Raw genomic sequence first — 24965 nt, 5'->3', positions numbered from 1 at the left:
GGCCGTCACCTACAAACACTCGTGGGTGCTTGAGCAAGCACTGAGTTTCACAGACATGGATTTGTTTACTGCATTGTTGAAAGACAGACTAAGAGCTCCCTAAAAGCCAGGAGCAGTTAAAAATGATTCATGTCTTGATCACCATCTGTAGTTTTTTTTTTTTCTTCAGGTTTCAAATGCCAACAATTGAAGGTAATGAAATCGAGAGAGAAAATGCGGAAGAGCCACGGTGGAGCACTCGCGAGGCACAGGTGAGCTGCCTTGATGTCGCGTTCAAAGGCTCTGGCGGCTCTTCCAAAGGAATGCTGCTGTTGGTAATTTATGAACCAGGGCTGTATTGGGCTTTTATTTTACAGCTGAGGCAGAGAAACTGTTCTGTATTGCATACTGAGTTGTCTGGAAGAGTCAGGAGTAGAAACCAGAGGACAATTTTCTCCTCTCTTCAGTGTAAGAACAAGAACCTCCACACGCTGTCAGATCTGCTCAGGCAGCGAGGGTTTTGTTAACAGAACTATTGGTAAAGACAGTAGGGCAGCAAGTAGATTGTTCTAAATATGTGAAGTAAATGCTGTCTTTGATTTTTTTAATTTGTTCCTGAAAAAAAATGTAGAAGTTGCAATGGACCTACCTGAAACTGAGGTGAACATTCTCTAAAGTATGCTGTTTGTAATTGGGGTGGTAATGAGGATGTAGAGAGATGAGTAAATGAGAAACTATAACCAACTCCAGCAATTACGTTAGCTGAATCAGTTTCAGTTCAACAGAGGCAATAGATGAGACCACAGCAAATAAGATGTGCTTTTATAATTAAAAAAAATACTAAATCTGCTTTTAAAATAAATCTGGTTTGAAATCAAACACAGCCCCAAATGGCCATTATGCTTCATCGCTAATTCAGGTTTTTGGCAAGTACCTATTGCTCTATGTTATCTGTGGGTAAAATGTGTTTTACAGCAGCTCTGTAGCACTGACAGCATCAGTCAGTCTGAAAATACAGGAACGAGCCTCAGCAAAGCTGATCCGTGCTGCACAGCACAGTACTGACACCTGCCTTCTGGAATCAGCAAACTGGGATTTTCTTTTTGTAAAGTATTTGTGTTCCCCATCTCTTCAAGTAACTCGTGTTCCCGCTGCTCGCAGCCTGTCGGAGCGGTTTGTGATCGTCCACTAGTCCAGCCCACTGAGATCGTGGCCAAGCCCAGGGTAAGTCAGCCAGGTATTTTGTGTCGCCTTCAAACAGGGTAACAGTTCTGCACAGGGGACAGTGCAATGGCTTTAAATGAATGTTTTCTTTCTCTTTTTATCATTTAGGTCACTAAAGGTGAAAAGTCATTAGATGACAGCATGATTGAAATTATGTATTGGGACAGAATACACTTTGCTATTCTGTGACATTAGTATGTTAACTCTGTGTGCATACGTACCTTATTTCTAACTGCTACACAGAGACGAGGAGATTATGTTAGAATCTAATAATTACTGATTTCAGAGGGGAAAGGCACTCCTCATTCAAACGAGAATATTTAATTTTTAACCAATTAAAACCTCTTTGTGTAGCGCAAGGCTGAAGTGATTGTGGTTTGATGGTGCAAACTCTGACTCAGGCTCTGAACCCGCAGGCTGGACCCGCCGCAGCAGCGTGGGGAGCAGATTTCACCCCGGCTCTTCAGGTACGAACACAAGGAGGTCACCTTTGCCGTCCCAGCGTTAACTGAGCACAGGACTGGCGTCAGGAGCAACAGAATGGACCCGACACCACTCATTTACTGGTAAATGTTCATTTAGACTAACAAGTTGTTTAAAAAAGGCAATATTGTATCACCTAAAACAAGCCCCTAGCCTATTGCATAGACATGGGATGTTTCCAGTACAGACAGACATGACTCAGAAGTTTATCTTGGGTTTATTTCATAGTTACACATAGCCTACAGCTTCCTTTCACCATTAAATGTTGTCATGAGATATATATATATATATAATTTGTGAATAGAAATACATGTCTAAAGAAATAAAGCAAAGCAAGAAGCCCATGCTGAAGAGCTAGCACCTTTTGATTGCATAGTTCAAAATTTCCTGTGATTCTCTGCACTGTGTTGCTGAGACAACTGCTTAATTATTCATACCAAATCATTCTGAGAGAATTGCTGTGGTCCTGCAAGGAGCAAAAATTGTAAATGGAAGGTTGGTCTGAGAATGAAGTTTGGCCTATGAGCTATTCCCATAGGAAGGTTTTCTATATAAAAATATACCAAGTTCTTGAACTTTTTAAGCAAGGCAAAGGAAATACTTACGGCTGGTTTGGGGCATTAAAGATTCAGCTGAAAATACCTCAGCTCTGAGGTCAGTGGCATTTTTAGAATCAGCATTTGCCCTGTTGTTGCACTGAAATACGTAACTCTGGTATTTGCCAACTCAGTAGCTAAGTTTGAGTTGTTGTGTAGCTGGGGTGGGTTAAGACATTTTCCTTTGTGTTTTAGGTTCCCCTGCGCAGGCAGATGCAAGGTCAGCGTTTTTCAGTGAGGTATTTTTAAAGTTCCCCATGAAGGTTGCTTCTGGGGTTTGCTTCATCTTCAACAGGCAGCAGTAGAGAAATTGTCAATGTGAGAGTCCGTCTGTGCTGGAACCAGCCACTCGTTGTGTATGGGACTTCAACTGGTATCCCGCTCACTTCTCAGCGGGAGGAGACAGGACAGGAGAGGAGGCTGATAGGAAAAAAAGGAAAAGGTTTCACGCTTATTCCTTTTGTCTCTCAGATCGCATCGGGACTGGCTGGAGAACAGAAGTCAGTCATGTCAAGAAACCCAAGTCCACACAAAAGCAAGGCACAGCGCTCTCCTGAGGGCAACGTAAGGGTGCAAAAGTACAGGGGAGATTTGTACACAGCTGTTACGGACACAGGTAACCGAGTTCTTTATGGTGGCGATGAGACCGTGTTTTCCATGTCTTCATGCTTCCATGTCCTTCTGCATTCCCCAGCCTTTCTCACTGTCAGACTGAACCTTTTTCGGATGCAAAATAGCAGAAAGTAAAGCACTTGAATTCACCTTTGAGCAGCTCTGGCTTAGGGGCTTCTTTCATTCCTGAAAGAAACAAGCAACTTGTTAGAAGAAAATGCACAAACCTATTTCTGTTTATAAAGCAAACTTGTGCTCTATAAAGCATGCCTTATTTAATTATGTACTTCTTCTCTGACAGCCTGACTTCAAGGGGCCCATGAGCTTTTCCTCCCTCACGAACGCAAAACTGAGGACAAGAGCTTGTTCTGTACTTGGGAAAACAGCCGAGAATGGGAAGTTATCAGCTACCTACATAGCACGTACTACAGAATTTTTGCCCTAAAAGTTTTCTCTAATGTAATTTGGATTGACATTACAAGCCACATTAAAGTACTTTCATTTGAGTATCTTTAAAGGCCTGAGCATAACAAATAATCAGTGCTTGAAAGCCTGTGTAATGTACCACCTACTTCCCAGTATAAACCTGGCACTACTCAGCTGCTCATCAGTGTTACTGTTCAGTACTGAGTGCAGACAGATCTGGCTGCAGGACACGAGCACAGACCAAGTGCTTGTTAAGCCTGGAGTAAAGGTGAACTTGGCACTGCTCACATGGGATTTATCAAGATCATCATCTTGCAGCAAAGTAATTTTGTTTCAGCTGAAAATTGCAGGAGTGATTGATAGAGTGCTTGGGAAACTAAAATACAAACAGTTCTCATTGGTGTAACGATACTGATCTCTTCCAAGGCAGAGTACACTCATCTTTCCCATTTTTTATATGACTAACTTTTCAAGCAAGCTAGGAGAGAGGGGAGGTTGGGCTTTGTTTTTGTAATTTTTTTCATTACTCTTTAACTCCTGGACATTTCACTAGGTTGATGTGCAACTGGAAGAGTTTTAGAGATCAGTAACAAAACTCTGCTGTTTGCCAGTGCCCTCTACCTTTTATTTCCTTAATCCTACTCCAGGTAACGTATCCTTCTAGAACATGCCAGATGTTTTACCCTTTTTTTACTCAGGCCGCTCACATCGTTGTCTTTTTCTTGGCCGTGTCCTCCCACAAAGCTGCTTTCCTACACTTGTTTATGGTGCTGCTCAGCCGTGCTGTCTGCAGCCAGCGCCCCACAGGCCCTTGTTCAGAACACAAGAACTGGCCACACTGACCTTTCTCAAGCCTTTACCTGGTCATTCAGACTTGGCAACATGACCTTGTGCCCTGTAACATAAATAGCTCCTGTGTCTTACTTGCTATTCCACTTGGGATCACTCCTTAAAAAGTCACCACGCTGCTGCGTTTCCTGGATTAGTCCCGGCCCTGGCTCACTGTGGGCTTCAGGGACAAGGTGCTTATGATGTTTAATAATAGTTTGGAGTTACCTTCTGTTAATTTTGTTGAAGGTTATTATGTGTCAGAGAAAACAAGGAAAGGCTGTTTTATCTATACTCCACCCCACAATTACTGCCCTCTTGCACTAGAGAGTGCAGTTCCGTGACTTTAATCAGTCACTTTGCTTTTTGCAGCCAAGTTCAATTAACACTATGGCTTTCTCTCAGCTGTCAGTCTTGGCTAGTACTTTCTTTGAAGCTAAATTGAATACTTAGGAATTTCAGAGACTGAATAGTCAATCTCTAGGTAGAACTTACCTGTTTCCATATCTCTCCAGTCCTCTCAATTACAATAGTCTGTGATTTATTGACAGGTGATGTCGCCTTGTAGTCGTCAGACAGGAGACCCAGAATAGGATACTGATTCCTGTACCTGTATTGAAGAGTTGCAAACCTGTAACCTGAAATCTGCCCACCCATATCCAGATCACTGACTCTGATCTTGCCACATCATCCTTCCACTCATCAATCCCCAAAGCTTTTCACTAGTAACTAAAAGGCTGATCCAGTCACTGAGATGTCACGTTACCGTGCTGGCCACCCTTCCAGCTGCTTTTACAATAAGTGCTTGGTATTGAACCCTCCCCGGACAGGAAACCCTAGTTCGGCTATTTCCCTGTCAGTTAACAGACAGCATTCAGCCAATTTCAGGAGGCAAGAACGTGGTTAACAGAGGCTTTACACTGGAAAATCAAAAGGATGTATTGTTAAGAAAGGTGAATAACCACATTACTTCTTAGTGATGATAGTTGTCACACCAGGGGACGGATTGCCTGATAATTTCTCATGCTTCAATCTGAAGAGTTCCTGAGAAAAAGTAAACAGTTGGATGAAACAATGTTTTCTGAAGCATTAGTTCACTAAAATCACAACAAGATATTTGCAGAAATGCCTCTCACAAAGCAGTCCGAACAAGCCTGCCCCTCCCGAAGCCTGGCAGAGGAACAGCGTTCAGCTAAAAACAATCCTGACCCCGACTGCCGAACCAGCAGAGTACAAGTCACTTCTAAGTAAACTTCCACCGACACCACAAGTGGAGGCTTAAAGATAAAAATTCTTAGCAGAGAAATAAGTTGTATTATTTTACCTCTTGCTGCTGTTTGATAACAGCATCTTTCTCCTCCAGCGTTGATGTCAGTTCATGCAACCTTATTTGCAAGTCACTGTTACTTCCTTCTCTCCTTGATATATCTTGATGGAATTGGGATAACTGAGACTATAAAACATATTTAAGGAACAATCAGGTGTTTTGTGCTCCTTGCAGGTTCCCTTTTCAGTATGTTTCTAGGACTCTAGACGTATTTTCTTTTATTAAAATCTTTACCAGTGAGACCCAGTGATTTTCAAATAAGAATGTTGAGCTGCACAGTAAATTCAGAAAGTGCTAATTGTATCACCTAGTATCAATGTAATAGTTTTATAATGCTGAACAAAGCTAATACAACACTGACCAAGTTGAATTGGCTTCCAGGGTGGGACAATATTACTATCATGATTTAAATGAGAGATGTTTCCTACATAGAGTTTTCACTGGGATTTATTTTTGTTTTCTGTTGGGTGTCTTTTGGCTAGTTTCTTACTTTATTAGGACACACAACACCTCCCTTTAGGAAAGGCTGCTAATCTCATTAATCACAAATTTCTGTATCAAAGGAATTGTTGTTTCTTTGGTTGTGGGGTGGTTTAGTTTTGTTTTTTTCAGTCACAGTTTTCTGTTCTACTCTAAGGGTTTCTGAGCCCTCATAAGTGGCTATGTATAAGGTAATTGCAGAACCAAGAGATATCTATAAAGTACACATGGTAGATCTTTCCTGTTCCTTAATTAAAAAAGAAACTGCTCACCTGCAGTCACACACAGTGAGAAACACACACACCAGGTGAACCAGCTTACCCTGAGACTGCGGATCTCACGATCTTTGTCCTCTCTCAAGTTATTGATCATCTCTACGTAACGGCTGGAGAGCTCATCTGTGGTGGTCTGGAGCGTTGGACTAGAGCAGGCCTACAGAAAATTCAGTAGTTTTTTATTTTTAAAAGAGCATTTTTGTCATTATTTTTCATGCATTACACATCTGTATCTGTGAAGAAGAGCCGCTGAACAGAACAGGCGACCCGTTACCTGCAGCCGGAGGCTCTGGATCTCCTGCTCCAGGGCGCGCTTGCTGTACTCCAGCTCCTTGAGCTGACACTCCTTCTCGCCCTCGCTGAGCCGCAGGCAGAGCAGCTGCTCCTCCAGCGAGCGGCACCGCGCCGTGCTGTCCCGCAGCGCCTGCTGGGGAGGACACAGAGCAGAGATGCGTGGTGAGCTCACGGGATCACGCGTGTGCGCCGGGCAGTTACACGTAACACAAGTCAGCGGGCTGGCTGGTTTGGAGCTGACTGTGATTACACTGAAAGTACGGGTTTAGATTTACCTGCTGCTGGCGATTATTCTCTCTCAGAGAAGCCAGCATGGTTTCATATTCTTTTACTTGAGAATCTTTAAAAGCCAAATCCTTCTTCAGTAAGACGTTGTCAGTTTCTAACTTCTGCAAGACAAAAGTGTTTATGGTCAATAGCAGCAACTTTTCAGTAAACTTTTCCCACAATCGAAGTGCAACACACTGAGTAATTAGTAAGTGATGTTTTAGAACTGAGAAAACACTCCCTTTTCCTGAAACGGTGTTTTTTAAACTACGCAGCACACAGGTGCCCATCACAGTGGTATTTGTGGCTTTGTGCTGCGTGGTGAGGCTGGGATCCTGACACTGCTCTCAGTTCCACACATGGACACCAATTCAGCTTTAAGTCTAATTCCACTCAGCAGAGTCTTTTCTCCCTTTGAAAGCATTTGGGTTTTTAGGCTTCAACAAACTGAACACAGGAAAACCAGTGCTAGAAGGAAACGTAACCTCATCCGCTGTGTGAGTGCTGCACGTCGTTCACAAACCAGCCATTTCCAGCTCACAATTTCCATTTCCTCGTAAGGATGATGCCACAAGAATGAACAGCCAGACTTACCCCCAGGTCATCCTGCAAGTGGCTGAGCTCTTCACGTAGATTTTTGAAAGTGGAAAGCACAAGTCTCAAAGATTTATCCGATGTCACTCTCATCTAGGAGGAGAAAAGAAGGATTAATTAGCGTGCTTTGTTTACAACGTGCTTGACAATGGGTCGGCAGAAAACTCCTCTACAGTCGAGAGTAACTTCACTCTGAGAACCACTGCGTGTCTGGCTTTGAATTGCCCACAGTTTCTACAAAGAAACATTTTCGTGCACTTTGTTCTGCAGATGGCATAGTTTGTGTATTACTGCTTTGGAACACAGGATCATAATTTTAAATTGAAGGAACAAGAGAGTAAAGAACTGCATTTGTACACCAATAAAGGGAAAAATAAATGTGTGAATGTTGCACAGTCATTTTTTGAGTGTTCAGAGTTCTGTGACTTAGGCAGATTTGAAAAAATTAACTCCCCTACCCGAGAAGCCAGAGAGGAATGAATCATCATCTCTGGGATCTGGCAAAGGGTGCTTTCTGCCCACGGGCAAGACAATTTAATTAAAATTTAAAAAATAAATTAAAAAAAAAGGCCATGCAACTAACTCCTCCCTTTAAAAGCTCCCAAAGATTAAAGGATTCAGCTGTATGAAAAGGAGAGGCAGTAACGCACAACAGCCTAATGCTCATCTGTTTGTTCTTTAAATGCATGTTAACAGCTCTGTATTGATTCATATTAAAGCACAACTGTTGCATTTTATGATACATTTCTAATACTTGAAAGAAGAAAAACAGATTTTGAAAGAACGATTCCTCAAGTTTTGACTCAACTGGAAGGGCTGAATATTCTATGCAAAAGATGTATTTTTTACTATCTGGACAAAATTTAAATCCTCCTGTTTCTCTTCCCCTGAAACTTGCCCTTAGAAGTTATTTGTGAAAATAGAAATTTCTTGATCAAACTGACGAAAGCCATCAAGATCTCCATCTGTATGGTGACTCGCCCTTGTTGTATCTTTTATCCCCATTGGTGCTACTATGTGACTGAGACTTCAGAAACAACATTTCTAGTGTAACTCGCTCATTTGTTTCTTAATTAAAGTAGAATTTCAGTTTTGACTTATAGTTTTGTTTTATTGTAAAACATAAGAGTAGATTAAAAGAAAGGATTAAGTAAAAATGGTTGAATTTAGACTATAAAAATATAAATAAATCTCCACTCAGCAAGTACTTAGTGCTAGAGGTTGCGAAATTCCATAGGTGCCACATAGTGAAATTGTGGGTGCTCTCAGACCTGCACCCCTGGGCACACCCAGCACAGTCCGTGCTCAGAATCCTCCCCCATGTAAAAAACAACCCCGCGTAACTCCGTCCCAGCGGCTGGACAGGTCTGCAGTCCCAGAGCACGCTCGGTACGGATGCTGACTAAATCCCGTTCCCCAAAAGACAGGTGCCTTTTTTTAAGCACAGGTGCAAGAATGTAAAACCAGGGGGACTTTCAGAAACCAGGGAATCTGTGTTTCAGCTCTTTCACCCAGAGCGAGCTGCACCAGCTGCCTGGGACACTGGTCTAACATGGGGTCACGAAATATTTTGGTGTCAGTGTCCCTCTCCCATGTAAAAAAATAATTCCAGTTGGAAGGGACTTGCAAAGTCACCCCTGTTCAACTGTCCTAAGTTACAAGCATTAGTAGCTGGCAACTGACATCCAATTCAACATGCAGTAAAGCACCTACTATTTGCCTTTAGCTTTTAAAAAAGTATTAATATACAACACAAATAAAAAGATGAAAGATCTGTGTTCTCCTATAATTGGTCTAAAGACAAGGTGGTTTCCAGTGAAACTGCAAGAAAGCACCAGTAAATCTCAGTTTAAAATACACAGGGTGTGTGTGGAACTGACGGCCACGACACGCAAGGTGGAGGCACCTGTACGATTCCTCACCCTTCACTAGAAAAAATGGAATAAGCAGAATACAGAGTGAAGTATGTTATGTACTGAATGCCTGGTATGTGTAAGGCTGTTTCAAGTTACTGTAGGCTTACACACACCCCCTGTACTCCATTCACGTACCTGGAGGAGATAACGAATCTGCTGCTTTGTTGCCTCAGACAGTCCTTTAGGAATTAAATCTTCAATATCTTCATTCTAAGCAAAGAAGGGAAGAAAGGGGAGACATCTTGATTAAGAATTTTGCCTGGCAGATCATAATGTGGTTTCTTCCATTAATTACACAGGTCTACTATGAAAAGCATGCCCAGTACAAGGCAAATAAGAATGAAAGAGATCAAAGTATATCCAGAAAATTTCCAAAGTCTCATGTATGTTTGGCGTATAAAAACTGAGATGAAGTAATACATGAAGCATATATTCAAATCATCGAGTTTAACATTTGTTTTTTAAAAGCAGTATTCAAAACAATCCCCTCTCAAGAAAACCGCTGATGCTAAAACAGAACTCCCAAGCAGTTTATGATATGAGTAAATCCCATGTTTCTAAACAAAGAACAGACTGTCAATGAAGACACCAATATGTCACAGGAGATACTGCCAGTGGCATTGATTCTCTAATCCTAGACAAATATTTCTGCTATATACACAATGCCTTTAGAAATAACAGAGGTGCTGATGACTCTGTCCTGGCCCAGTTCACAAACACGAGCTTTCTGCAGAGGCGGGAACTCAGTTCTGCCGACCTGCGTTCCTCAGCTCTGTGGAGGCGGCGTTCGGCACTTCTGCTGTGGGGCAGCACCTGCTGCCAAACAGCAGCGTCATTGGCACGAGAGTCAAAGACCCTTCGCAGAACGTGTACAGTGAAAGCCCACGTAGCTCTGTAAGTTTGTGTGACAATGGAACCACTGCCGGCACAACAGGAAGGCTTTCAAAATTTGACTCTCACTCTGGAATAATGCAACTCTGAAAGGTTCATTTCAGTATTAGTGCATTTGCAAATACATGTCTAGCAGTAGGTTTTAGGCTCTGAATATTATTAACTAGCAGGAATCATTAAGTAACAAAGACCAGCATCCTTCATTAAAACTGCCTTGCCTTAATTTGCTGGCAGATCCACACCGCTGTTACTAGCGCTACACGTCAGGAGCTGCTTACCCAGAGCGTGCCTGATGCTTACCTGAGATGTAAATTCAATGTCGTGGTTCCTGTAAAACAGACAAAATCCAAGGGACCCATTAACAGAAAGTGTATTGAGAACTGTTCATGCCCACAGTCCGAACTATATAAAGATTAACTTTAAAATATGGAGCAAGGAAGGTTCTTTATTGGATCCAGAGCTGTTGCCTTTTAAGGTGCTGGGCAACAGGAGTTGTTAAATATGGCTCCGTGCAGAAGTATCTGAGGAGGCTGGAAGCCCAACAGCAGTCCGGTGAACACAGGCTGACTATCTCTGTTTCTCTGGGCAGTTATCCCAATTATGTTTGGTTAACCCAATTACATTGTTAATTGCCTTGGTAATGGTTGACCCAGAACTGATGCAACATATTGACATGCCTGAAGTGTTTATTTAGCAATGTCAGGTTGTGATGCTTAAATTCCACTTTTCCCCTGCAACGGGACCATTTTCTGATTTCAGTGAGCCTGGAAAGCACCAGACTAGACTGTGGGGAAGAGGGAAGGTGACGGTGAGGGAAGCGGAGAACATGGTGAGGACTCAAGGTTACCAGCTGCTGTGATCTGCATTTCTTTTCAAAGACAGTCCATAGGGCTCTGCAGATACATGCCCAGCGTTAATTTGCATGTAGATACTGAGCTTTATGCCAGCTGTCTATTAAGCTGTGATATAACACCATGACAGAACAAAGGAAATGGCAATTTAGACATTTGGGTTGTTTCTTCGAGATGTAATAATGGATTTGTATCATTAAATATGTGTCAGAGCACACTGTAAATATACTCAGTTGCTCTATATGCAAACAGGCATGGAATAAGTAATTCCTATTGCATATTCATCTAAATTCGAAAAAGCATCAAATTCAATACATTTACTTGGCTTACAGCATTTTTATGTCCTCAGTCATTCTGTGAATTAGATTAATGTGTAAAACACCCAGTCAATTCTAGTTGTCAGGGAAAAAAAAACCAAACCAACTTGCAACCAATCCTGTCCCCCAGCTGTGCAGCGCTGAGATTTCTGCAACACCGAAATGGCAGAACAGAGATGATGCCAGTACCTTCCTCCTATCTTTTCCACGTGCTGTAGTAAACAACTGTACAGGTCGCTGGTCTTGCGGTTCAGCTCAGCGAGGAGCTCACCGAAGTAGCGGCAGTCCAGCTGCTCGTGGTTGTCCTGGGAGCAATTCACCTGGCAGAAAATACGCAACAAGATCATCATTGAGTTCTCTTCGGAATGAAAGCTGAACATGAAAATGCTACAAGGATGACTGATTTGATTCTGTTCACTCTTACTAATTTGCAATTTGTTAACACTTGTTTTCCTTGGTATTAAATCTTCCCTGTCTTCTGGTTTGCAGTGAATGATATAGAAATAAATGACTTCCTTTACAACAGCAATGTCATCAGCATTACGCTAATACGGGAAGTACTGAGAATTAGGAAATCTCATTAATGTACACGCTTGCCTGGGGGCAGCACCCAGATCAAACCAGGCAGGTGCAAGATTCCCCACTGCAAAAATGGTGCTTGTGTTGCCACAGTTCAAATGTTTGTGTGTGAACAATAAAAAGAATCTAAACAGCAACCCCAGCTGAGTGCACATAACTTGGTTTATGGGAGCATCTGGCTATAAAAGATTCTGCGTAGGTCTAACACTGAGGCCATCAAGTCCATTTGTCTCACCACCTATAGATCAAATAGATGCATAGGAAGGACCGCTACACTCCCTTCCCCAACTGAAATAATAGTGTACACGTATAGCAAACCTCCTACAGCCTCAGAAACTCCGGAATTTACAACCTGGTGTAAAATGAAGGGTGAAGGAAGCCAATTTTGTGCTTCCAGTGAATCTATGTCAAATACTTATACATCAAATTGAAATATATTTGAAATCCTCCTTGATCAGTTTAGATAGAAAGCAATCCTGAATTGACGTCAGTTTATAAAGCAATGTATCTTTTCTCCAAAACTAGAGGCATAGGCCTCACATTACTCAATCTTTGTCGTAAAAAGACTGACAGATGAAACCTGATTCAGTGGGTAATGCTCCCAGATAAAGAAGAAAGAAAAAAGCCAAACCAGCAAGACTTGACACATTTAAATGACAACAGAATGATGATCAGTCAGGTCTATGCGAACAACAAACAGGATACAACACCTAAAACAGCCTTTTGCTTTTTTTTCTTAATAGCATGTGACTGAGTCCTGGACAGTTGTAGACAGCGTCTGCAATCACAGCACACAAAGAAGTTACCTGCAACAGACCCACAAACTCTGCCCTTCGCTCACAATGCAGAATCATTTTGGTTGGAAATGACCTTTAAGATCATCAAGTCCAACCATTAATGCAGCACTGCCAAGTCCACCACTAAACCTCATCCCTAAGAACCTCATCTCCGCGTCTTTTAAACCCCTCCAGGGATGGCGACTCATGTACAACAGGTGTATAGTGCTTAGTGACCCTACTACAAGTTGGAGCAAAAACTTCTGAGATTGGGGACTGGTAGTTTTATGTGTCTGTGAAGTTTTGTACTCTGCATACCACACAAAAATACCTTGTGAACAGTAAAACAAGCAGCAAATGGTTCTTACCGGTTCGCAGGTCTGAACCGTGACCCTCCTCACTGTGTTTCCTCCGCAGTCATCGCTCACAGAGACTGGAAATACTTCCGAGGGGCTGCTGGTCTGCGTGTGCTGGCACTGGTGCGTGACTGGGGGCGGCTGGCAGGGCTGGGCAGGGCGGCACTGCTCCGGGGGAGCCTGGCACTGCTGGGAGAACTGGTACTGCTTCTCCTGGAAACAACAAGGAACCTTCTTCAGCTGCTGCACTAATGAGATGGAAGCTCAAGATGAACATATAAATGGATGAAATGCGGTTTTGCATGGGAAGACTGATGACAAGATTCAAATATTTTAATAATCCTAATAAAAATTGCTTTTTTTCCAAACCGAACATGAGTTTGCCTTTCACACATCAAGGTTGGAATTCACCAACTCCTCAAAATTTAGTAGCTGCAAATGAAAAGAACAGACAATTCAACTTTCCTGAGTTGCACATTTAATTATGTTGTTACTCTTAACATACCTGGGCAAGCAGGACCTGTGTGATCTAACTTTAAAAACATGCACATCCTGTTTCATTTAAGTATTTTCAAGATAAAAAAGAGCTCCAGTTGAACTGAGTTTTTGTTACTTCTGTCAGAAAAAATCAGTACAGGAAATGGCTTGAGATATTTCCCCTATAAACATTTTCAGCAATTCCAGGTTCAAAGTGTACAATATATAAGGGACAGGTACCTTGTTTTCATAATCGAGAACAGTGAGTGCTGTTTACAAAGCCATCCACCAAAACGATAAACTACAAGCTAGCTTATGTCCCAGTCAAAACAACGCAGGAGCACGACGTTTCTGCTACCATCTCCATTTCTTTTGCAATATATAATATAAACAACAAACTTACTTGCTGTGGATTTAAAAGCTCATACTTTCTTATTGTCTTTTCATAGATTACATTATTTCCAGGAAAGAAATTCCCCCCTCTAAGAAATGGGGATAACGGCTCCTGCAAAACATTTTAATAAAAACATTCATAAATGTTGTCAAGCAGCAAACTCGGAATTAGTGTAATTTTGACTAAAAAATGATAAGGGAGTTTGTAATTTGAAGACACATATACTTTGAGATAGTTCTTTAAGGTATGTCCATTTGGAAACAAAGCAACTGTGCTTCCATCTAGACAATATTTGAAATCAACACAGCAGAAACAGAAGTTGATATCCACTAGCAATGCTATTGAAGCACATGAACAGACTTCCCTGCTCAGAGGTGGGAAGCCTGACCGGCCATCCTGTAGAATTTTCAATCCCTAATAATTCCATCTCTCCCCATCACAAGTATGGGCTGTGGGACTTCAGACCATTCAGCATCCCCGATGAGGCAGCTGAGCACTTCACCGAATCACGAGAATTAAGGGAGGAAAAGTTACACAAGCAGAACTTCAACACTTAACAGTTTTCCTACCTGATCAGGATTCTCGATAATAATCCTTCGAATAGTGCCCTGCAGGGAAGAAAATAAGTTTCAGTGATTATTGCACTTTAAAAGACTTTACGCTGAGAGCTCAAGCTTATGTAGATTCCCAAATCTAAATGTGGCCATCAGGTATAACCACACTGAGATCGCTGGCTGCAATCACCCAGCAGCGATTTTAAGACGGGGTCTTTCCACCCCCAAGGAAATAAATAGCCCCCACACAGCGTGACAGGACACGATCTGTTAGTACCAGTATTAAAAGTTTGTTTTCTCTCAGTCACCTTGTTGCAGGTCTGTGGGAATTAGTCTTTATTTTCTGTAAGTGCCTAGAGAACAGGATGCAAATCAAAGCTGCCATCCTGGAGTACACCCTCAAAGACCTCATGGCCCTGTTCCACAGACACCGTCTTTTACTTCTGGTCTTAAGTATTCAGGTCAGCTGGTGTAAATGGGTGCACATCTAAAACACTTTCTTGTTTCACCACGAGAAGAAAATTTGTGTTTTGCTTAAACACGGAAATGAAAGGGGCAGAGGAACTGCCAACAAACCCGGCAGGTCACTACCCAGCACAGCAAGCAGTGGTAGTTGTTTTAAAACAACGTCGCAAAACTCCCTAATTGACACCTATGAAACAAGATGGCCACACGGAACATTTGCTCATTCTTGAATGAAAAATGAAATACGCCTTTTTAAATTACAGAAATCTATAAGTGGCAGTTTTGTTCACTTTCAAATAGATTCTTACACTTTTTTCCCCCAGCACTGTCTAGAAGCAACTGGGGACACCATCTTCCAGCCTGTGGACCAACATCAATTAAAACAAATTGCACTCTTTGCCTCGAGTCTCCATGTCAAGTTCTTCACCCAAGTAAGCAAAATTCCCACTACACCTAATCTAAGGATCGGGTAATTTGTTAGTTTACAGCATACTATTTATCCTTCCTCGCCGTACAAACTTCCAATTTTCATAGCGAGTCATTTCTTCCCTTAACCCGTGGGCAGTGCTTGGGAAGTTGTATTGCTGCAGTTCAGCCTTGGAGACATTCTGAGCCGGGTACCAGCAGCACTGAAGTAGGTCAGCTGTTTGTTGTGCAAGTTTAGGAAGCCTGAAGCAGTTTTCCAAATCTCCTGAGAGTGAATCATGACAGCACCAGGAGAGCGAAATCAAAGTAGAAAAGAAAGCTGTTTTAGCAGCAATCATGGTAATTGAAAAAATCTCAAAATCATAACTGCTGCGGGAAACTTTGAAAGCTGCTCACTCCTCCTCCCACAGCCGTGTACTTGAGAAGGTCATAGAGGAAAGGAACCCCCCAATGCCAACACAACTCCCTGTGCTGGGACATAACACTGAAGAGAAACAACGTGGAGGTCTAGAACATACAGCCCAACCCTGACATCTCTCTGAAACCTACAGAATTTGAATGGAAATACTTAGGAAGTGAAGGCTGCACACCAGCAGCTCTGTCCGCACTGGAGCGCTCAGTGCTACAACAACGCGGCTGCCACGGGAGAGCAGAAATGGTTTTTATTCAGAGCTGATGCCACTGTACAGCACATGAAAACAAGGCGAGCATTGTGCATGAAAATAAAAGACACCTTTTCAGTTTACTGCTAAGTTGGACAAACCTGCCTGAAGTAAATCGTGCTGCCACAGGGCTGTGGAATATGCAACTTTCCCTGTCTAGTTTAGAGAGGATAACGTGTAAAATTATTTTATCTAGTTACCAATGTGTTCTCAGAGAAATACATTCAGAACTAAGAAGACTGGAGTATTTTGAGCTGAAATACACTCTTACAATATTCAAAAGGACAGTCTTATTATGTGTGGAATATTGCACACAACCTAAGACTGGTTTGCTTGGATTAAATTGTGCTTTTTTTTAAGACACCAGACATCTTTCATTTCTAAAGAAGATGCAGAAGAAGAAGATGCAGATACATCTCCTTCGCTCCATCACGAACGGGGATTCGCCTGCCCTTCCTCCAGCACCAGCCGAGCAGGCTGGACCCGCATCCCCCGGGAGGGAGCCGAGGAGCCCTGAGCACCAGTGCCAGCCCCCAGTGCCCCCGCACCGTCCCCGCCCGGCCCAGAGCTGCTCCCAAGGGACACTCACCGCTGGCTCTTCCGTTTTGCGTCGCTCTGAAGGAGCAGAGCTGGGGCCACTCTCCATCATCTCCTGTAAGGCTTCGGAGATGCAGCGTTTAACGCGGGGAGCCCAGCGCTGCTGTGGATTTCAGTGGCACGACCGGGTTTGGGATTTAACGACCTGACTAGTTGTTCTGGGTCTACGTTTCTAAGGGTAATTTCAAAAGGTACACGCCAACACTTCCATGATGATTCTTGCTAGTCTTTAAGATTTTAAAGTAGGATTTTTAAATTTTAAAATAAGCATTTCATAGATGTATCCAGTTATCGCATGCAAATTTTATGCAAAAACAATCAGTACACTCTTATTTCAACAATTTCCCCTAGCTAGAGAAAAAAACAGCAACTAAGGCAAGAATTTAATCTATGTCAAACTCCTTTACCCATAACCTATTGTCTTGTTAATTACAAGCAACCCAGTCGTCTAATCAGAAGGGATGAGTTATACACTTGGCAGCTGAAATACGGAAACAGCAGCGCTGTTTGAGTCTGTTTCAAACCATACAGACAAACCTTACAAGCTGGTTAATATTATACCGTTTTCATGATGGGAGGAGAGAGCCCTCAGCACTTCACAGGACCCAGCCCAGCCATGAAAAGATCTCAGACGATCGACAACTCCTACGGAGGCTTCCAGGGTTTTGCCCTCTGCACCGACAGCAGACGTCTGCTGTCTGCCATCTCCTAGAATATTTGTTCATGACCACGGCGAAAGAGTTCACACAGGTAGGCCATACTGGAAGAGAATTTATTCTAAAGAAAAATCTTCATTTAGATTAAGCAAATGAGAGCAAATTTGCCTTGATTTGCTCCAGATGAAGCTTGCCATGGCTGGGAGTAGCATTTGGCTTCTACATCAGCAAAGTTAGATTGAAAAAGTAAAGAGAATTGAATCTTGAATGACAAAAAGTACAATTATTTGTGCTATATGCACACACCAGTTTCAGACTTTCCCTCCAACTTATTAAAATCGTACACAAACACAACAGAACACAGCAACCAAACAATAAAACAGCGTATCGACAGTGCCACAGGCAGTTTTTTATAATTAATCTACAAAAGCAAATTAAATATTGCTCAAAGATGGCCCTTTTTCTTATCAACAGTAAGAAGCTTGAACTGCAGCTCCAGGCTGCCATTAACTGAAAATTCCAGTGTGAAGTTGGAAGATCTGTGCCAGCCGTGTACCACTGCATCCCTTGGCTTATGCAGCTGGACCTGATCTGCTCAAAGGACAACTTACTCAATTTTCTGGAAGGTTCCTACGCCCTCCCCAGCACCTTTGCCTGGCAACCCCAGCCAGCACCAAGGCTGCACCTCCTGTGCACTCCCTGCTGACTTCCCTGTTACTGTTTTCTTCTTTAATAACTTCCTAATAGTCTTTGTGAAGCACCTTCCCTCTCCTCCCTTAAAACTGCAACCCAAACAAACCCAGGTTTGAACTACGCCCTTTTTTGTCTTTCAAGTCTAATCCTGCAAAACACTTCAGCAAGACATTATTTTTCATCGGCGCGACTTAATGGATTCAGTGACTAAAACACACATTGAAAATTAAACATACTTCGTAGAGTAGAGACAGTATTTGAGGCTCTAATCAAATTGTTCACATACTTATCAGAGTAGAGGAAGCCTGGGACTGCAGTACTTATTCTAATGAATATTTAATTAATTGAACGCAATTCAGACTATCATCCAGCCTCAGCGAGCAGATCGCTTATCTGGGAGGTGAGAGACCAGTGTTTACACTCCTGCCCCACATCTTGCAACAGAGGGACCAACCGCTTTGACACAGTGGGAACATGTCTGTCACATCCACCCCACACAGAACCAGCAGAGAAGCGGCTCAGTGTCCAGAATTTACAGCAGTCGCCCAGCAGAGGAAGGCAGCCCTTCAACTCTGCAAACATGGTGCCGAAAGATGAGGTTTCATATTGGTCTTAACTCCTAGTCTCTTCCATAGTTAATGATTTTAATACCACAGGAAAGAAATTTAAACAAAAGCTCAACTTGAAACAAATAAGCATTCCCATATTGAGTCCTACAGACATTCCCATATTGAGTCCTTCAGACAACAGTCTGAAGAAGAAAAAAAGTTTTGAGAATCCACTCTGTTGTCCTTTTCTGTTTTATAGTCATAGCTGTTCTTAAGTCATTGGTTTCAAGATTTAAGGTTTAGCTAAGATATCAATTGCCTATGTTAAAATTATATAAATTCCATAAATTCCTTCAAGCCACTTCCTTAACTCGCACACAGCAGCAAACCTGCTAAACTACATTGTGACGACTTTGAAAGCAAAGCTAAATCGACTCTATTACTTCCCTGCCTGCCTAGTCACACACATTATTAGCACCACCGATTTAAACAGAACTATTAAGCACACACACCTTTATATTATATTTACATGATTAGCAGCAAATAAGCAGAAAAGAGTTTTTGTGCACATCCCATCAGTGGGAAAGGCAGCACCGAGCTCCTGCTCCGGCTGCATTTTTACAGTTCCACTGATAAAATGGGTGAAAATACTTCAACATAATAAGGTGTTTGGAAGTTCAAGTTTAAAAAACACGCAAATCAGAGTTGTGAAACAGGAAACGAAACTAAAAGAGGGTAAATTCTGACAAGACATGAGGAAGAAATTCTCCACCATGAGGGTGGTGAGAGCCTGGCCCAGGTTGGCCAGAGAGGTGGTGGATGAACCATCCCTGGAGGCATCCCAGGCCAGGCTGGACGGGGCTCTGAGCAACCTGAGCTGGTGAAGATGTCCCTGCTCATGGCAGGGGGGGCACTGGGGGAGCTGGGCAAGTCCCTTCAACCCAAACTGTTCTATGGTCCTATGAACAAATATGGGATCTATTATCTATTCAAAATGAAAAGGAGAAATTTAAAGCGAGAGGTATTTAATAGTTCTAGATTGAAACAGGTTACTGAGGTACGAAGCTTTCGCTACTGCATCAAGCCATGAGTGCTTTCATCAGCTGCCCATCTCAAAGATAAGATCCTCCCGGTCGGTGTGGCTCCGGACCCATCCACCACTGCACGATTAAATTAATTAGGGGGTTGGGGATCACACTTGGCCAAAGGAACGGCCCCGCTGTGCTTTAAAGGCGACCCGCAACCGCGGGGCCCGCAGGGAGCGCCCGCGCCGGGCCCCTCGGGGCAGCGCAGGCCCAGGCCGGCCCTCCGGCCACAGCCCCGCTCCGGGGCCTCCTCCACGGAAACGTGACAGGAGCGGCCGCGGGTTTGCCCAGACGGGTGCTCTGTGGAAGGACCGAGTGTTTCTAACGGCCGTCAGGCGCAGGGACGGGTCCCTCAGCTCGGTCCGAGGGGAAAGGACTTTTCCAAAGGAAAAGCCCCGCACAGGCGGGGCGGGTTGAGAAGGGCTCGGCCGGGCTCACCCCCGCAACAGGCGGCGGCCCGGGGCCCCCGCACCGCCCGCGGCTCCACCGCACCGGGAATCCCGTCCCGAGCATCCGCTCGGCTGGGCAGGACCTACGGGACCCCGCGGCCACCCCGCCGTGCCCGGCGGCACAAGGCTCGCGGCCCGGCGCTGCCTCTGCACCTGGGGCGGCCTTTGGCTTCGACTCCGCCTCAGCCGGGAGGGACCGGGGCACCGCGGCGGGCAGGGGAGCGGCGCCCCGGGAGGGAGGGGTGAGGGCGCAGGAGCCCCGGCGGCGCTCCCGTACCTGTTGCAGCGGGTCGCAGCCGGAGAGGATCTGCTGGTAGCCGTGCGAGCACTCCATCGGCGAGCCCGCCCGGGAGGAGCAGGACGTGCTCACCCGCCGGCAGCCGGGGCCGTAGGTCCGCACCCGGTCGTACGCCACGCCGCTGTCCTGCGGCTGCGGCTGCTGCTGCTGCTGGGGCGCGGGCTCGAAGCAGGGCAGGGGCCGCGGCGGCTCGGGGCAGGGCGGCGGCTCCCGGCACGGCGGCGGCTGCGGCGGCGGCGGGGGCTCTGGGCAGGGCGGCGGCTCCCGGCAGGGCAGGGGCCGGGGCAGCGGCTCCGGGCAGGACGCGGGCCGGCGGGCGGGGAGCGTGCTGTAGTGCTGCTGGCGCCGGTAGTAGTGGTGCTGCTGCTGGTGCTGCTGCGAGAGGTGCGGGGGCAGCGCGGGGGGCTGCAGCTGCTGCTGGCCCCCGTACATCCCGGCCGCGCTCGGGCACCGCCGGCTCCGGGGGAGCGGGGCGGCGAATGCAGAAGGCGGTCGGGGCAGGGCGGCGATTAGTACCTGCGAGAGGGCCGCGCCTTGGGCAGGACACACCTGCGGCTGGCAGAGCCCCGCGGCCGCCGCCCCCTCGGCGGGCAGCCGGCCAGGGAGACCCGGGGTACGCGGGGAACCCGGGGCCGCCTCCGCCCCGCCGACGGGACCGCGGACCCCGGGGTCGTGCCCGGTGCCCCGGGCGTGTTTTGCAGCGGATTCACCTTCCTCTGGCCCTCCTCCCGCCCGGCGAGGGGATTTTCCACATAGCAGATACCGCCCTCGGATCCAGGCTTGTGATACGGCACCGTAATGAAACCTCGTAATGGAAAAAGCAGAGGAAAAACAAAGCATAATGCCGTTTAATAAGGCCCTTTGTTATTAATCAATTTACAGTGTGTAGGGGGAGCGTACACACACAGGTATCAGCCACTCAATCAAATGACTCAAATACTTTATCAGGAAGTTCTGAAGGGAGCCGTTGCCGGAGCCATCGCCTTCCCGCCACGCAGCAAACGGCGCTGGAGCAGCAGGTGGTGGGAAAAGCGCGTGTTTGCTAAACGCGTGTGTTCCTGCAGCTGCATCGCAGCTACAGCACCACGCTTCTCCAGAAAGGAGGGAATTAGTTACTTATCCAAAGTCTCACTCCATAGAGAAGAATGAGAATTCAGTTATTTCTCAATCCAGCGTATTTTGGTTTGGGTTCCTTTGCCTACATCAGGCAAGCCCTAACTGAGAACTTTGTTCTGCAAGGTAATGTAGCAATAACATAATTGCAGAATCTTGTGTAATAAATATTATCCTTTATAATATAATCCTTAATAATAAACCGTAGATTCTTAATTTTGTCGGTTTGTTTCCCCTATAAGGAAACAAATTCAGGTCACACAAGTTCAGGTCACACAAAAAAATAGTTTCTATAGTACCATGTTATGGCAAAACACCTTTGACGTAATGGAGCGATACCGGCTGTGTACATGGCGTTACATTGGCCATTCACTGAAAGCTCTGTCTCACAAATTTAAAAGTGCTCACAAAATCTGCTCAACAGGCGGCTGGGAAGTGGGGAGTTTCGGGAGGAGATCCTACAACAATTCAGTATTTTAAGGTACTGTGACACCTGGAGATACATCCATCCAATATGAAAAGTTTCACTTCTCCTTCAGGCATTAAACCCAAACAGACTTACAATTTATGTCTGAGTGTATATAAAAAGCCATTTGAGGTAAGTTTTATCCCACTGGTTTGAAAGGAACTATATGCAATGAAAACCTGTGTTCTCCTAAAACCTCACTCTTGGTTCACTGGCTTGAAAAATCTACTGATGGCTTCTCACAAAACAACTTCAAATACCATTTATTGGAAAGCAACAGAATACGGTTACAACAACCCAGTCTCTATTTTACACAAAAATTGTTTTATGGGTCAGTAGGAAACTACAGAAACTACAGCAATACTCCTTAGGGGGGAAAAAGTGCTGTAATGTAAAATGTGGAGAACACTCTTGGTGAGCCAGCTCAGGAATCTCAGCAGAGTGGGTGTCCTGCCCTGTTTAATAAAGAGTGTCCTGGAAATTTCTTACAAGGGTCAGCAGAAAGCAAACCCTAAGTCATCCTATTATAATGGAAATACAAAATAACTTCCGGAAACCTTTGTAGATGTGGCGAGGATTATTAGAGTCATAAATAATAACAGTAAGTAATATATGCATGGTGATCTGTACGAGTTAATGAAAAGAGCCTCAAACAAAGCAATTGAATTTTAATGTGACCAAAGTTTTCTATACATCTAAACCCAAGAGTGATACTGCATTCTGTATCTTACAGGGTGTTACCTGTTCAGTATGATTTCTTGCTGTGACAGCTGCGGCTAGGAGGAATAAAACTGTATTTTGATATAAAATAGGAGACAAAAATACTCATTTGGAAAACAACTGAAAAAAAATTTCTGTTCTGGTGTCTACACTTAAAGTATTGAAAGTATTTGTCATATGGGGTTGAGAAACTGTCTGAAAGGGTGGAGGAAGAGAGGGTTAAGAAGCTGGCAAGCTGGCAGGCAGCTACACCCCATAAGCAGCTTGATGAGGCAGAGATAAAAATCTGCTTTCAACTGAAAGGAAGCTTGCGAGCTGGAAGGGGAAGTCAGAACCAGCTGGGAAGCTGAGGCTTCGGTTGTCTGATCTTCCCTTTGAAGGAAAAGCCATAATGCACTCGAGGTTTGGTGGAAGGTGCCTGTCTGCAGAGCCTGAGCCAGGCAGCCCAGGGCAGCCACCTTGTTCCTAATTAACCTCTTCACCCTGGGCTCACTGGTTGGGGCTGTGCAGATGGTGGGACAACCCCTGGCAGAGGGAGGAACCCCAGCATGGTGGGACAACCCCTGGCAGAGAGAGGAACCCCAGCACGGTGGGACAACCCCTGGCAGAGGGAGGAAACCCAGCCAGATGCCACCTCTGTCCTCGCTCCTCACGGCTGGACAACCTGGCTGCAGAGCTCTGCTCGTGCTTAACCAGCAAAAGCTCAGCGCCCTTACTTTCCCATAAAGATGAAGCCAGGTGTTTTCAGACAAGACAGCAAAAGCTTAGGGTATGTTTTAAAAACTCTTGTTTGCTGTGCTGGCATTACGTAATGATCAGACCATAAAGTCACTGTTGCAAGTTTGAAGGGAAACTCTCTTATTTAAGTTTATGCGCTTCAAAAAAAACCAAAAAACAATCTCATTGGAATATACACAAAAATCTAGATTTAAAAATTGCATCTAATGATTAATAGCTAAGTTGATTTATAATCTAAAATTGGCAAAGGAACATGCAAATACATTCCCACTATACCAGCAGAAGGGAAAAATAATCTTTGTATTATATGACAACAGTACACAGAGGGACAAAACAGAACAAAATCACTTTGTTTTATAAGAACACTGGTTTTCTAATGGCTGTCAGTACCTTCAACAACTCAAAAGCTCAGAAGGTTGTATTCCATTACATGAAATTTAATAATGCAATACTGTACTTACCCTTAAGCAGAAGTTACTCTTTTGTTCTGACCATTTTCCTGTTTGAATTGTTGAGGTTATTTAACAGCCAATTTACTTTGTTTCAGATAATTAGTACTATGCATGAGATTGGTGATCAAACAAAAAACCACCATGTTGAGCAACTTTTCGCCTGTCCATTAAAGACGTTGTTCAGCACAGTAAAGAGTGAATACCTCATTTTAATTAAACACTACCAGTCATCATTTACTAAATATGACCACAAAAAATAACTTACGAATATAACATCATATACCCAATACAGAATTTTATCCAACAATGAGGGCTAGTACAAAATAAATAGCAAAAGATGATGCTAAACTTTCCTCTCCATGATGCTGCAAAAGTCCTGTGAGCACCTGTCAGTGGTATCTATATTATGCTGTCAGTTCTAATTTCTAGTTCAGCGACGCCGTAAGAAACCTGATGGAGGGCCTGCAGTCATGGGGAGCACGGCAAGGAACAGCTGATCTGTGGAGCTCGGTACTTTCAAGTTTCATGCCAAGGCAAGATACTAGATTCATTATGACCAAAGAGCAGGAAATTAGTTCGATTCCAAAGCAACAATTTGCATTTCCATGCATTTGCCTGCGGAACAATCCTCGTTATTAAAGGAGATAAAGGACCTGGGATTGTGACATACTTTAAAATAAATGTTGGTACCTTGGAATTTAGGGAGAACAACACAGGGATTTGGGTGTTTATCTTTGCTTTTACTTGTACTGAAAATGTGTCCTAGAAACAGCTGGTCTGTCTTTAAAGAAAATCTGAAATCATTAATCAAATAACACAGGAAACTCTTGAGAATTTGTGTAAACATTTAAAGCTGCCTAGAAGTACTACAAGCAACAGAATAAGTTCTTAATGTTTGTAAATAAAATCTAGAATAGACTATTTTTCCACCCAGAAACCTATCAAGAGTAAGCAATTATTTAAAACATACTTCATTTCAGATGGATTATTATTTCAACATTATTCAACTGCTACAAGACTTTTGTATGGCCAAGTATGATGATAGGAATTTAAAGTAACAGATGTAATTAACAGACAGTTATTTGGTCAATGTATGCCGTA

At 44.0% G+C, this 24965-nt stretch overlaps 1 protein-coding gene and 1 long non-coding RNA gene across 3 annotated transcripts; one reads left to right on the top strand and one right to left on the bottom strand.

Moving 5' to 3' along the window:
- The first annotated feature begins 278 nt into the window (after positions 1-278).
- On the top strand, positions 279-4602 carry LOC309444176. The gene is made up of 4 exons (XR_014184964.1): positions 279-1203; positions 1620-1769; positions 2754-2898; positions 3196-4602. It is a non-coding gene; the product is annotated as an uncharacterized lncRNA (long non-coding RNA).
- Positions 2895-20807, bottom strand: POF1B (POF1B actin binding protein; the record flags this gene model as incomplete). Of its 2 annotated transcripts, XM_082061800.1 has the most annotated exons (15): positions 2895-3080; positions 4644-4758; positions 5119-5192; positions 5473-5601; positions 6277-6387; positions 6505-6657; positions 6800-6913; positions 7386-7478; positions 9437-9511; positions 10493-10520; positions 11550-11680; positions 13084-13284; positions 13952-14053; positions 14512-14550; positions 20355-20807. In XM_082061800.1, the coding sequence occupies 15 exons, from the start codon at positions 20805-20807 to the stop codon at positions 3075-3077; spliced, it is 1824 nt and encodes a 607-aa protein (XP_081917926.1). In that variant the 3' UTR covers positions 2895-3074. The 2 variants fall into 2 exon arrangements, with proteins under 2 accessions (XP_081917926.1, XP_081917925.1); XM_082061799.1 differs by lacking the exon at positions 2895-3080 and having other exon boundaries at positions 4605-4758.
- Positions 20808-24965: the final 4158 nt, after the last annotated feature.

This window comes from Streptopelia decaocto (assembly GCF_964273445.1).
Source record: "Streptopelia decaocto genome assembly, chromosome: 10".
NCBI classification, from domain to species: Eukaryota; Metazoa; Chordata; class Aves; order Columbiformes; family Columbidae; genus Streptopelia; species Streptopelia decaocto.
The sequence above is the reverse complement of the archived record's forward strand: the minus strand, read 5'-3'. Positions and strand labels throughout refer to the sequence as shown.